The sequence below is a fragment of the Habropoda laboriosa genome, unplaced genomic scaffold, assembly GCF_001263275.1.
Source record: "Habropoda laboriosa isolate 0110345459 unplaced genomic scaffold, ASM126327v1 scaffold99, whole genome shotgun sequence".
Lineage (NCBI taxonomy): Eukaryota > Metazoa > Arthropoda > Insecta > Hymenoptera > Apidae > Habropoda > Habropoda laboriosa.
In genome coordinates, this window is record NW_017100239.1 from 1,860,900 (window position 1) to 1,873,309 (window position 12,410).

Genomic DNA, 12,410 nt, shown 5'->3' on the forward strand with positions numbered 1-12,410 from the left:
AATTATGTTACCCTCATTTGTTTCATTCAACTTCGCCTATCTAGCGGAGCCGTCTTCCGCCGTTTAGCCCCCTGGGGGCCTCTTAGCCAGTGCCAAGTGAATTTACCGATTTCGTTTCTCGGTGTTTCAGAATCTCCATTTTCTATAAAACCAATCCCAAGTATACAGGTGTGCATACGTACAGAGGATATTCAGGGGATAAATTCTCGCGTGTTAAATTATCAGATGGATTTAGAAATAAAATGACTAACGTTGTTGCTTCCTTCATTCATCATTTCTGACCTGTTACCTGTCGCGAGAGAACAGTTTACCGTGATCTTCTCCTTTAATCGACCAACGAGAAATCCTCCACGGTTATTGACCCTTCGGGATAGGTACTCAAACATCCCAGTAATACCCCATGATCGATACAACCTTACGAAATTTCACAGAACCACGCGCTTTTTAACGATCCAATGATTCTGCCGCTTTTTTCTCTCTCGGCTGCCTGTCCCCTAATTAGAGGGGTCCCGTGATTTCGTCGGGTTAATGGAATCCCGAATAATCATTACCAGGTCGAAGCTCACCATTTCGACACTTCCGTCCATTATTTCGCCTCGTTCTCGTTTATAGATTTTTTCCCTTTTTTTCTCTTTCCTTCTTTATTTTTCACCAATTCACCGACCCGTGACTCCTCGAAATCACGAGAGCACGTTGTATATATGCCCCCCGTGTTTATCCAAACATCGAGCGGGACTTCCCTATCACGTAAGAATCTTTCGTTGCAGGCGGTGATGTTCAATCGGGTTACGATTATCGGTGGTGAAGAGAGAGAGAGAAACAAAAAGAAAAAACCGAAGAAAAAGAGAAAGAAAGAAAAAGAACGGTAATTACAGGCATTTATCAGTTTCCAGAGAGGCACGAAGTCGCATTGACAGAGGCATCGAGAGTGCACACAGGCTAATACCAATCATCTCGAGACGATTTCCGTCAATTTACAACCCACGTTTTTTTCTTCCCTTCCCCTCTGCACCTCCCTACCAGCCTACCTTACCCACCTCCCTCCTGCGCCAGCTAGTTGTTCATTCCCGTTTTATACGTTGGCCGTCGATCGACGGCTCCACGGTACTTTCCTTCGAGGCTAAGTTCATACGCTTACATCGTAATCGGCTTATTTCCCACAAAAAGTACATTAAGAACAATTACGCGCATGACTACGGCTACGTGATTAGAGACACGGTTCCGAGCACTAATACTGCTTCTGACTGTGAGAACCGAATAGACCGTTTTCTTTGCAAAAACGGGAAGAACCTTTTATCCGTCGTGGAACAATTACTCTTCGACCGTCTTCTGACGAAATTACGTTACCTCCAGATCGCGAGAAATTGGCACGCGTGTATTTACTTGGATTATTAACTCACAAACGAGTAATCCATTTCTGTATCAAACCGTGAAACGATTTGAAAAACGAACGTGGAAAATTGAATACGAAATTCACTTGGGACTATCGGTGAAAATTGGACGAAACAGAGTAGCGTTCTTCGTCTACCTATTTATAAACATCCCTCTACTCTAGGTAGAGAAGATCAGCGATTAGTGTGAAAATGTCGAGAGTGTCGTTACGCTGATCGATATTATCGTCATCTTTGGCGAGACACCGACATCGAGGAAAACGGTTTCGCGATAAGAGGGACAGCGGAGCGACTAGGTGAGATCGTAGAATGCGATTCGAAAGCTTGAAATATCCCTGGGAAAGGAGTGTGCAATTGGCGATAGACGTTGCCCGATATCGCAGTCGACGCTTTTCTTTCGACCGAATAAACGCTCGACACCGTTATCAGTCGCGGTTAACCTCACACGGTCGGCTAATCGTCGCCCCGGCGTCGACTAAAGAATTAATGAAGGCCAATTAGAAGGAGTAACGCCGTTGTAATTGCTAGCGAACACGCTTTCCGGATGATTGAACCGGTGATTATACACGATCCATCCTCGCCCGATCTATCAACCGCTTTCGACACTGAACATCCTTTCTTTTTCCATATCTTTCCTACCCTTGATCAACTTTCTTTATTTTTTCTCCGATAGTTATTACGCGATTATCGTACAAAACGTTTCATCCGCCTAATTATTTTCCTCCATTCTAACACGTTACACATTTTCCTTTTCTTCATCTTCGCTGTTATTGCAAGTGACGCGATAAAGCAGATATTAAAAGAGAATTCCTGTTTAATATTAGAAAAAGGCATGTCGTTGTCGACGCGTACGGTTATCTTTGTAAGTACTTGTTCTGTGTGTATACCTAATCTCGTGGGAGTAATTGCCGGCCGGTGTGTACGGTGTTGTCCACCTTGCTCGTTCAATCCAATAAAGAATTAATGAAAGCCAATTAGGAGGAGTAATGTTGATGTAATTGCCGTCGGACACGCTTGCACGGCAACGGGCTCGACAATTTTCCACGATCAATCGTGGATTTTTCTGCGCTTCTACGCCTCTACGATTCCTGTTACTCAACGCTACGACGATTCGTCGAATAAAAAAACCATTCTTCTCCCCCAGACACTTTTCTATTTTTATCTCTTCCCCGACACTTCGAATGCTCCAATAATACAATTTACACGTCGCTTTTAAGATTACATTTAGTTCGACCTACGAATTCCCACTCGTCTCGATCTCAGTTTCAACCGTGTTTTTCACTCGGAAGTGGAATGAAATGCTCGCGACGCGCCAAATAGAGACACTTTTTCAGGCGCGTGTACAAATCGTTTGTAATCCGCTTACGAAGCCAACATTCGTTCCACGGGACTTATTGTTGGCGTTTCGGCGTCGGGCCGGAAGGTCCTTCGGGGGCCTGGCAAGTTTCACGCCCTTACAAGGGAACCGACTTTTCGCGCGCGACTAATCCGAGAACCGGAAATGATTGGCAACCGTTTAGATCTCGGCGCGGATTAGGAATTCTATGAGAGCGAACGCGTCGTGAGCCGCCGAGACTAAAGGTAACTTGGAGACTTCTCTTCTCGTTCTCCCCCTTTTTTTCTATTTTCTTTCTCTCGCGCGCGTATGAGAGCACACCCTGACAAACGAGAACCGGCTGTCACCTATTTGACGAGACTATCTGCACCAGGATTAATCCGTACTCGGGATAATCGAGGCAGCACAGGCCTTATGGCGAACGTCAAAGGGTGTCGTTTCGTATTCTGAATCCTCTAAACTGGACGAGTTTGAAATTTTTCACTTAACAGGTCAAACTTCGACGACTGTTTTTGTTTTTTTAGGGGAACCGGATTTAATTTGGTAAACAATGGAAAACACGATTTCACCGGTAGCGTTCGAATAATACAGCAAGGTACAGTGCTGTCGTTGGGATTCGCACGGTTGGTTTTCAACGTTCTCCTAACGAGATTCTCGATCGCAAATCCTCTTAACTACCTCGTTTCAACGTCGACAGTGCTGACCTCGCTTTGCTTTACCCCTTAAAGAGGCAACTTCTGCGTTGTTTATTGCATTGCACGACGGAGAGCAAAGCGATCGGCCCAGACGATGCAACCTGCCAAGTAAATTATCCATAAGAAGAATAAATCGAACGAATCGATAGAAACTGTGAACGTTATCCAACGGGTCTGACTATAAAACGATACACCTGCACACACAGGAGGATCTGTGAAATCTCGTTGGAGAACTTGAGTCACGTTTTGCAAAGTGAAACGCAGGATCGTGAATTTTCCGTTCACGAATTCAAAGGTTAAAGCTACGATAATGGTGCCGTACACCACGATTGTTCTAGGAACGTCACTGTACGTTTACTATACACGAGCCATCTTGCCAAGTTAATCGGGTCAGGGTGTATTGTTTCAAACGGCTGATTCCGCGAGCGCTAGAATAATTAATCATGTTCGCTTAATCTAAGATCGTCCGCTTTGTAAACACTGGACGGTTTGCACGTGTTGCAAATTAACCATACGATAATCTACCCTGATTGCGCTCCCTAGCGATATTCCTCCGGGTTTTATTGTGAAAACTCTATAATCCCACGGACATTTTCCGACCGATAAACTTATTTACAGCCCAGCGAACCATTCAACGGTTCTTCTTCTTCCTTGCTCTCTGTTCAACTAGCTCGTACAAACAGATCTCTCCCTCTCTCTCTCTCTCTTTTAACGACTTCCTCTCGCAATTTTCAGTTTCTCCGATTGTTATTGATCCAAGTAATAAGGAACAATTGTTCCATGGTGTGTAATTTTCACCGAAACTTGCTATCACAGAGGAGAAAGAAAGGGGAAAAAGTTGAACTCGTCGACGTCACCGAGGTTAATTGCCCTGGCATCTCGGTTTGCCAAAATTTCCTTCCACGTATTACGCCCAATGCAGTCGCAATTAACACGCGAGCATAGTCACGCACCCACACGATTATTCTAGAGCAGCGTACAGCACGGTTCCACGATGTATAGGGTGGTGGACACGTGTACACGAACCCCCTAGAGCAACGCTGGCTGCTAGGAGGCCACTTGGCGAGTCGCTAACACGACTTTCGCGTGACCAAGCCGGCCTTGATGTCAGAAGGACCGAGTTTCGGTGTTAGAACGAGCCACGGAGTGTCTGTATACGTTTTACTTGCTCGCGAGTAACTTTCGATTATTCCAAAACAACTTGCTTTCGTTTTATTTTTCACTGGTTCCTTGCGATCAGAAGTAGGAGGTAGTACATAGAGACAACTGTGTCACCAACTGGTTAACAGCACCACCGTTATTGGAGAACGAACGTTTGAGAAATCTCTTAACTGAAATCCCTATTACGACCGGTAGGTAACTTACGTTTTAGGAAGATCAAGCTTTTATTGGTTTTCGGTCAACGCACGCGGAACATTCGATTTGTCAATACAAGTAAATCCGATTTGAAGTTGAAACAAGTCTCTCTCCGTAGCGACTACTTCCCCGTCGGACACTCGCAATTAGGGTAAGCTACTCATTGCTCTAGACTTTGTTCCTCCCTCTTTCACCCCTTTGTGTCGCAACAACAGGGTGTCCCCGTTTTTCTTCTTTCCTTCTTCCACCCTTCCGTCTTGTTCCAGGCTTTTCACAACCTCGACAGAGGGACGTTCTACGTAGTGAAATTGAATTTGTTCGCTTAAAAAGTTGCCGGAAAAATTCCATCAGACGTATCGATGTTAAAACATCGATATTTGAAATGATATACGATTGGTGTGTGTTCTGTCGTTAGAGACGGAGAATAAAAATAGTTGCGGTCGAGGAAACTGCGTAAAACTTATCCGGTGTCCTAGCTAATTACTTCGGAACGATCGTTAGGGTGCAGTAGTCGTATTCCTATTCACCGGCCACGCGGAATGCACCCGTGAAATTCGAGAAACGCGCTCGTTATGCACCCCGCGAAACCTTAGGCTCGCATAATTCGATCTGACAGTAACTCCCGATTGCATTTTTCCCTATAATGTTTCCAACGCTGCGACAGATCATTGTACAGGCCGACACTCGACACCTCGTTGTCCTTATTCCGTCGCCTGGTGATTGCTTTTAAAAGAACAGCCGCGAGACTTTACGCTGACAAAATTGCTCGTCTGATGTAGAACGAGTAAGTGGAGAATGCTAACTTCTTCCGTGTTTAGGGAAAATCGATTCGATTTTAAACCTTTCCCTCACGTGCTTGGGTTGGATAATCGAATTTAATTACGTACGGGGACAAATCAAATATTTGATTAGGAAATCTAAGGGAAGAGGGTTTCTAAGGTTCTAAATTTCGCGACGTTTGTTCTTTCACAGAAAACACGGAGAAATCCCACTTCTGATATTTGCAAATCTAAGGGAAGAGGGTTTCTAAGGTTCTAAATTTCGCGACGTTTGTTCTTTCACAGAAAACACGGAGAAATCCCATTTCTAATATTTGCAAATCTAAGGGAAGAGGGCAAATCTAAGTTCTAAGGTTCTAAATTTCGCGACATCTGCTCTTTTACGGGAAACGCAGAAGAATCCCATTTCTGATATTTGCGAATCTAAAGGAGAAGAGTTTCTTATTTTCCAAAATACAAAAAGTCTAAGTTCCCCATAAGCCTAACTTCCAAAATCACCCTCTGAATTTTCTCTCGAGAACACTACGCACAGAGATCCCTTCGTCGTCAGTAGCAGCAAAAGGGTTAAATCAGAATGATCGTTAAGTGGATGTAACGTGCCTCGTCGATTTATCTGTGGAAATATTGACACGGAATTAGGAGTATACACGGGACACTTATTCGCCAGCGGGGTTTCCGTAGTTTGTTTTTCAAATTCTCACAGGCAGTTTGTTCCCCCGGGGTGACTGCAAATAGAGTGGGCAGGCAATAAAACGTTAGCCCTATAACATTATCCCCGGTGTTCTTCTACCCCCAGAGGTGGCGACACGGTAACACAATACAGAAGAGGGGTCAGATTCTACCCCCGTCGGGGACCACCGCTCTTGTACACAATAGCAGAGGGTGCGTGCGCGATGGCGAACTAAGAAAGACCGTATGAGACACGGGGCCAACCACGGAGAGAGGTGTGACTAGAATCAAGAAAACTGAAATTCCTCCACTATTTTTTCTTCCTCCGTGAAATACACGCTCTCCTGTTCGTACAGCTGTTAACTCGGTAAACTTGAAGAAATTTATTGGCCATTTAACAGAGCAGAAAAAATATCCAAGTAGATTTGTGGGGGGTATCGTGACGTATTATAGATCAACTGCACACTAGGTGCTCTAATAATTACGTACACTCCTGTTCATGAATATTAAGACACTTACCGAGTGTGAAGCAAACCTGAAGAGTCGTTACAACATTATCAAGTTGATACAATCTGATTCGATACGAATTTACGAACATAATGGAGGTGTCCCAATATACTTGTGAACAGCAAGTGTACCTAATTCAATACAATGCGATTCTAGGAACGTGCAATCCCACGCGATTACTCCTCCACGCGTTCCATTCGACCAAATAAACGTTTTGGCCCTGAATTCCTATCTCTAATTACCACCTAATCAACGTCCACTTATTTACGAGAAATAAACGACGAGATTGTAACATGAAAACGTGCGACTGCACGATCGTGCGCCGGCATAGTCTTGTGTTAGCTTCAACAGATCGTAAAGCAGGCGATAATAAAAGTTTCGCAAACCGTTGCTTCAGCGTTGCTTTACGAGCGGTGGAGATAGCTGAAAAAGAAATAGGAGGAGCGGAGATAGGTGGAGACGTATGGGGGTGGCACGGAAGGGTGGCGGAGCCCGCGGACTCCATTGTGCGCCGGTAGCCGGCGATTTTATTTGCTTATTGCTTTGTTTCGTCGCGGACGCAGCCGCACCGCGGGCTAACCAGTCCGCAGGTGTACGTTTTTATCCGCAAAGCTGGCGCAATGCCGTTAACATTCGCGGAATGTTCATGTAAACAGCACGTTACAGCCCGGGGGGAAAAGAGGCAGAGGCTGCGATCGTCGCGTTTGACGAGACAGCTGGAGTTGGAAATTAGGCATTTTTTTAACTTCTCGAATTTCGCGAAGAGAAACCTTCAGACGCTTGTTCTACTGTAAAATTTGTAAGTTCGCCACTTTCTTTTGGATTGCTCAGTGTCGTGAAAAGGGTTAGAAAACAAGGGTTGTGTTTAGTGTTCGAAAAGGGTTAATGTAAAATATAGGGACTATGTAAAAATACAGAAAGGTTAGAGAGAAGTTTGCAGTATTTACGTGAAGAATTAATTATTACTCTTTTTAAGGGTATTACAATGGAAATTGTTTTTAGCAATCTGTGCTGCTCCATTACGATTAATTAGTTGGAAAATTCTCGTTAGCATGCTGTTAATACACTTTTCTGTTAAATTTTGATCAATCTCCTCCCAGTTGCTGCACTGTCGAATATTTTTTACTATCTTCGTAGATTCCAGCTGTCTATGTAAATACTGCACAATTTGCATTCACAAAAACGCGGTGAACATTTTTCTACTGGTGGAAAACACTTTTTAATTCCCGAGATACTAAACCATCTCCCACGATTCATTAACTTGAACAATATCCAAACCCACCCCTGCCACTTTCACTTCGATTTCCTCGCAAAGACGATTCTCGCGTGTCGAAAGAAATAAAAAAAAAAAATCTCGATCTGCTGTTTGAAAAATTCTCATCCGTGTTGATTTAATCGATCGGCGAACGCGGTTTCAGGAGCAGCAACGCGTGATCGTTCGTCCGGTTATGTTCGTCGTAATCGTGAGCACGTCCTGCAGGTGTCGCGTTTCGTTGTAAAAGCGGAGCGGCGCGACGTTTCGCGTGGTTCTCGTAAGAAGACGATACCTACTACCTGTCGGTGACGCGGTCGTGCTGGCACTAATTGCGCCGGCGAATAATTGCTCGATAAACATCCTGTTAATCTCACTTTTATGTAGCATACATTGTACAACGATGCCGGTGTGCAGCCGCAGCACGCGAGGCCCTCGTTTCCCTTCTCCCTCGCCGCGCGCGGTGCAAACACGACAATTTCCATTGGGCGCGTATACAACCGCCGCGCATCCGGTACGCCGTCGTATTTTTTTCTGATGTCCATTGCGAACAATTATGCCGGTTACGAGCCGTAATTAAAGTAACGTGACTCTGGACATCGTGTAATGCCTCCGAAATGTCGAGGTCGCTTCGTTTCAAACGGCTGCAATTCGTGGAAACAATCTGTACACCCCCCCTTTTTTTTTCAACCCTTTAACTACGACGTTCTTCCTTTCTTCTCTGTTTAGTACCGAGTTTTCGTACTACGATGTTTTTCCATGCTTGCATTACTATGTAATATTCCGGGAGGAGTTTCGAGATCTCGAACTGACCGATTTCTAAGGAAACTTCTATACAACCCCGGAGAACAATAAAGTTTATGGAGAGGATACGTGCAACGTGTCCAAGAAGCGAAGATATATGGTGTTTGTTCGGGAAGTCTCGGAAGGGAAGGAGACAGTCTTGAAGAAAAACTGTTACGAAACTCTCTGGAAGCGTGTTGGAATGGAAACAGGTGGTGGAAAAGTCAAAAGAATCCTGTCATCGTGGAAAGCAAGAGAAATGAATGGTTGGAGAATATTTCCGAGGAGAAGTCTCTTCTCATTTTTCATCGAATTAAACCGATCGTCGATCCAAGTAAGAAACGTCCGCGGTATACGTTTCTACAGATATCTACAGTATATACACGAACGTTTTCACTTGGCGAGAACCGTCGGGTGTTTCGCGATCGCAATCGTACGTTAGAGAGAAAACGTTTTTCCGAATCCTCTTCGAGAGAGAGAGAGCATCGGTTTCTATTACCAGGCAGAGGCAAAGTGAAACGTACAAAGCGGAGGAACAGAGTCGTAAAGAGGAGCTAGCACACACACACACACACGGGGATAAAGCTTGCCGTGGAGAGTACGTGCCGTGGGAGTAAGCGGTGGAAGAAACGTAGAAAGAACACTTTTCCACGGTGAAGAAGACGAAGAGGAGACACGAGGAGGAGACGACTGTTTCGCGATAGTTCTCGAGTTACTTCAAACTCTCCGCGGATGTGTAAGGGGTTGTGGGGAGGGGTTGGAAAAACTTCCAGGCCAACGTCTTGGAAGTGTGTAAAAAAAGAGAACTGCCTCGGTTTGAGACCCAAGCTCTAAGTGTATCACATAGTAAATTTAGTTTTCCAACCTCCGTTTTCTCCCTCTCCCCCATTTCTCTCTCTCTCTCTCGTTCTCGAGAACGCTGCGCAGTTCTACCTACGATGAATTTCCAAAGCTATATAGCCTTTCCTGAGGGATCGTCGGCCATCTTGGCCAACATGGCGGACCAACGTTGGATCCGTTCGAGCGAATCTGGCCGATCAAACGGAGGCTAAGAGCCACGCTTTCGTTCGAGTTAACTCAATCCACTACCTCTCCCACTCTTCCCCCTCTTAGCATGCTAGCCTCATCTTCCTCTATCTCTCGTCTTTACACATCCTTTCCCCTACTACATCCCTCCAGGCTGTTCCTTCCGCGCCACCCACGACCGTTCCAATCGATGAGTCCACGACAACGGACCTTTAGGATACTTTTAGAAGCCCGCAGGCCGTCTCTCATGGGGGTGTACAAGGGTGATCGGTTCCCTCGCGGGATTCCGACAAGCTTGACAGAGAATCCGCCGATTTTCCACCGGAACCGACACCCTCTCTCCACTCTAATTCCACCTTACAGCTTTACTCCTTCACTTATAGTACCTACATCGGATAATCACGAATAATAGAGACAGCTGTGAGAATCTTTCGGCAAAGATTACACTGCACCGTGCAATTTGAAAGAAAGAAAATTTTCTATCCACGCCGATATACGGTTGTAAATAGATACGTGTTCGAGGAAGCGTTAGCTTTCCGTAAAAAGCGAAATGTTCGAGGAAGATTTCGTTATTTTCCTCGATACGTGTTTTCCTCTGATCATGGAGCGAAGGGAAATTGCGTCGTCCCGGCGACGAGAAAAATAAAGGAGCGGCGTTAACGAGATTCGAGGGGGATGAATCGAGAGAGAGAGAGAGAGAAGAGAGGTGGTTCGAGTACGCGTCAGATTTGATCCGGCGGGGTAGGCGAACGTGTGCGTGTATGCGTGGAGAAGCGCGACTTGCCGGCGTGTGTATCGGGTGTAATCGGTTTCCTCGGGGAATCCCACCCTCTCCGTGGGTGCCGGCGAACCGGGGGGATAATTTGCGGCGTCTCGATGCGGCTGCGTGGTCCAATCCGCGATACCAGCCAATCGGCTCACGGCTGCGCGGACTCAGAACTGAGAACAAAAGGATCTCTCTGCCGATAGAGAGAGAGGCGGCCGTGATCGCCATGCAGGGACCAGCAAAAACGCCAGCCACGTATAGACGGCCAGCGTACCACGGCATCGATTGCTTCCCCTACGGGCTACGATAAAGCCTCTTGCAGTTTCGTCCCTCCAACCGTACACTAACGCGATATTTCTTCGTCTATTGATCAGTCTGATTGATAATGGATCGCACTTCGATAATACGTCATTTTTTTTACGCAATTTGTCGGATACACAATTCTACAATTTTACAATTTCTTTGATATAGAATTTTTGGATTTTCTGGAATATCTTCGACGCAGAATTTCGGGATTTTCTGGAATATCTTTGACGCAGAATTTCGGGATTTTTTGGAATTCCCTCTATTCACAATGGACGACATTTGAACGACGGATAATCATTTTCCAGGGATTTTTCGAGATACAGAGTTGTAGAATTGAAAAAATTTAGGATTTCTTCGTAAATTAGGCGAGTCTGGTTTTTCGACGAGGGTTAATAAATTAAGTAACGAGGCGTTCGACTTTAAGCAAGTGTTTAAACGAAGCTCGGTTTTATGGGGTTTCAGGCGGCAAGGAGGACGACCCAAAAAGTTCCTCGTCCAGCACGCTTAGCTCGGTGCAGAGCAAGAAGCAACGAAAGGCGCGCACGGCTTTCACGGATAATCAGCTCCAGACGCTCGAGAAGAGTTTCGAGCGGCAGAAGTATCTGAGCGTGCAAGACAGGATGGAGCTGGCGGCGAAGCTGCAGTTGACCGACACCCAAGTCAAGACGTGGTACCAGAACAGAAGGTAGGATTAAAAAAGTCAAACTGAAGAAAATTTATGATATCTTTGACAGATTACGAAACTGTCCACCGTGACAATAGAGGATGGATAATCTTCCAGGGTGATAAACAACCCCTTCTGACGTAACACGACAGACAATAGTAACTTTTCTTCCTTCTCAACTTAGTATACCAGAGTTTCTCACTTGGAAATTCACGGTTAAAGTCGATGATTTTCATTGTAATAGGAATTCTTCGGTAAGTTAATCGGTAAAAATTCGTTAACTCTTCTTCACTCGACGAAAGAACAAACGAGAAAGAAGAAGAGCGTTTAATAAACTGTCAGGATCCCTTCGAAAAAGGTTGTCGCGCAACAAAGAAACACGCGAATCACGAACCCCTTGGATACGTAGCGAAATGAATTAGCCCCGACAGACAATGGAGAATTGACTTTACAGGAGATAAGAAGTGTCGAAGATCGATATTTTCGTTACTTTGTGCATGTCAATCGGGGGATGGCTCCTCTCATCACACCGCTCCGGAATGAGTAGCGTGGCGGCGCGGTTCTTTCGTGACGGCGCGTATCGAATCCGTAAATGGAAATCGCGGCGGCCAACAAAGGCGCTGTTTACGTGGTTAAACGCAAGGATCTCGAGCATCTCGGCCAGTCATGTACCCCTTCTGGTAGCTACTCGCGAACGCTATAGTAACCGCGGCGCGGCGGCGTCAACGATCCCACGAAAAATCGAGAACCTCAGGAACCGTCGTTTTTGCGCCGGAGAAAGGCTCGCGTTCAAGATACTTGAGAGAAATTTTAAACATTCAAATTCAAATTTAAATTCGAAATTTTCGGGAAAGCGAGAGATTGAGAATTAGAGCAGACG

General features: G+C 45.4%; 1 protein-coding gene across 1 annotated transcript in view; it reads left to right on the forward strand.

The window, feature by feature from the left end:
- LOC108571821 (homeobox protein B-H2-like) overlaps nt 1-12,410 on the forward strand; it is a 22,378-nt gene that overhangs the window by 1,028 nt on the left and 8,940 nt on the right. The window contains exon 2 of the mRNA XM_017933962.1: nt 11,329-11,551. Within this exon, the coding sequence (XP_017789451.1) occupies nt 11,329-11,551 (223 nt within the window). The remainder of the gene's footprint in view (nt 1-11,328; nt 11,552-12,410) is intronic.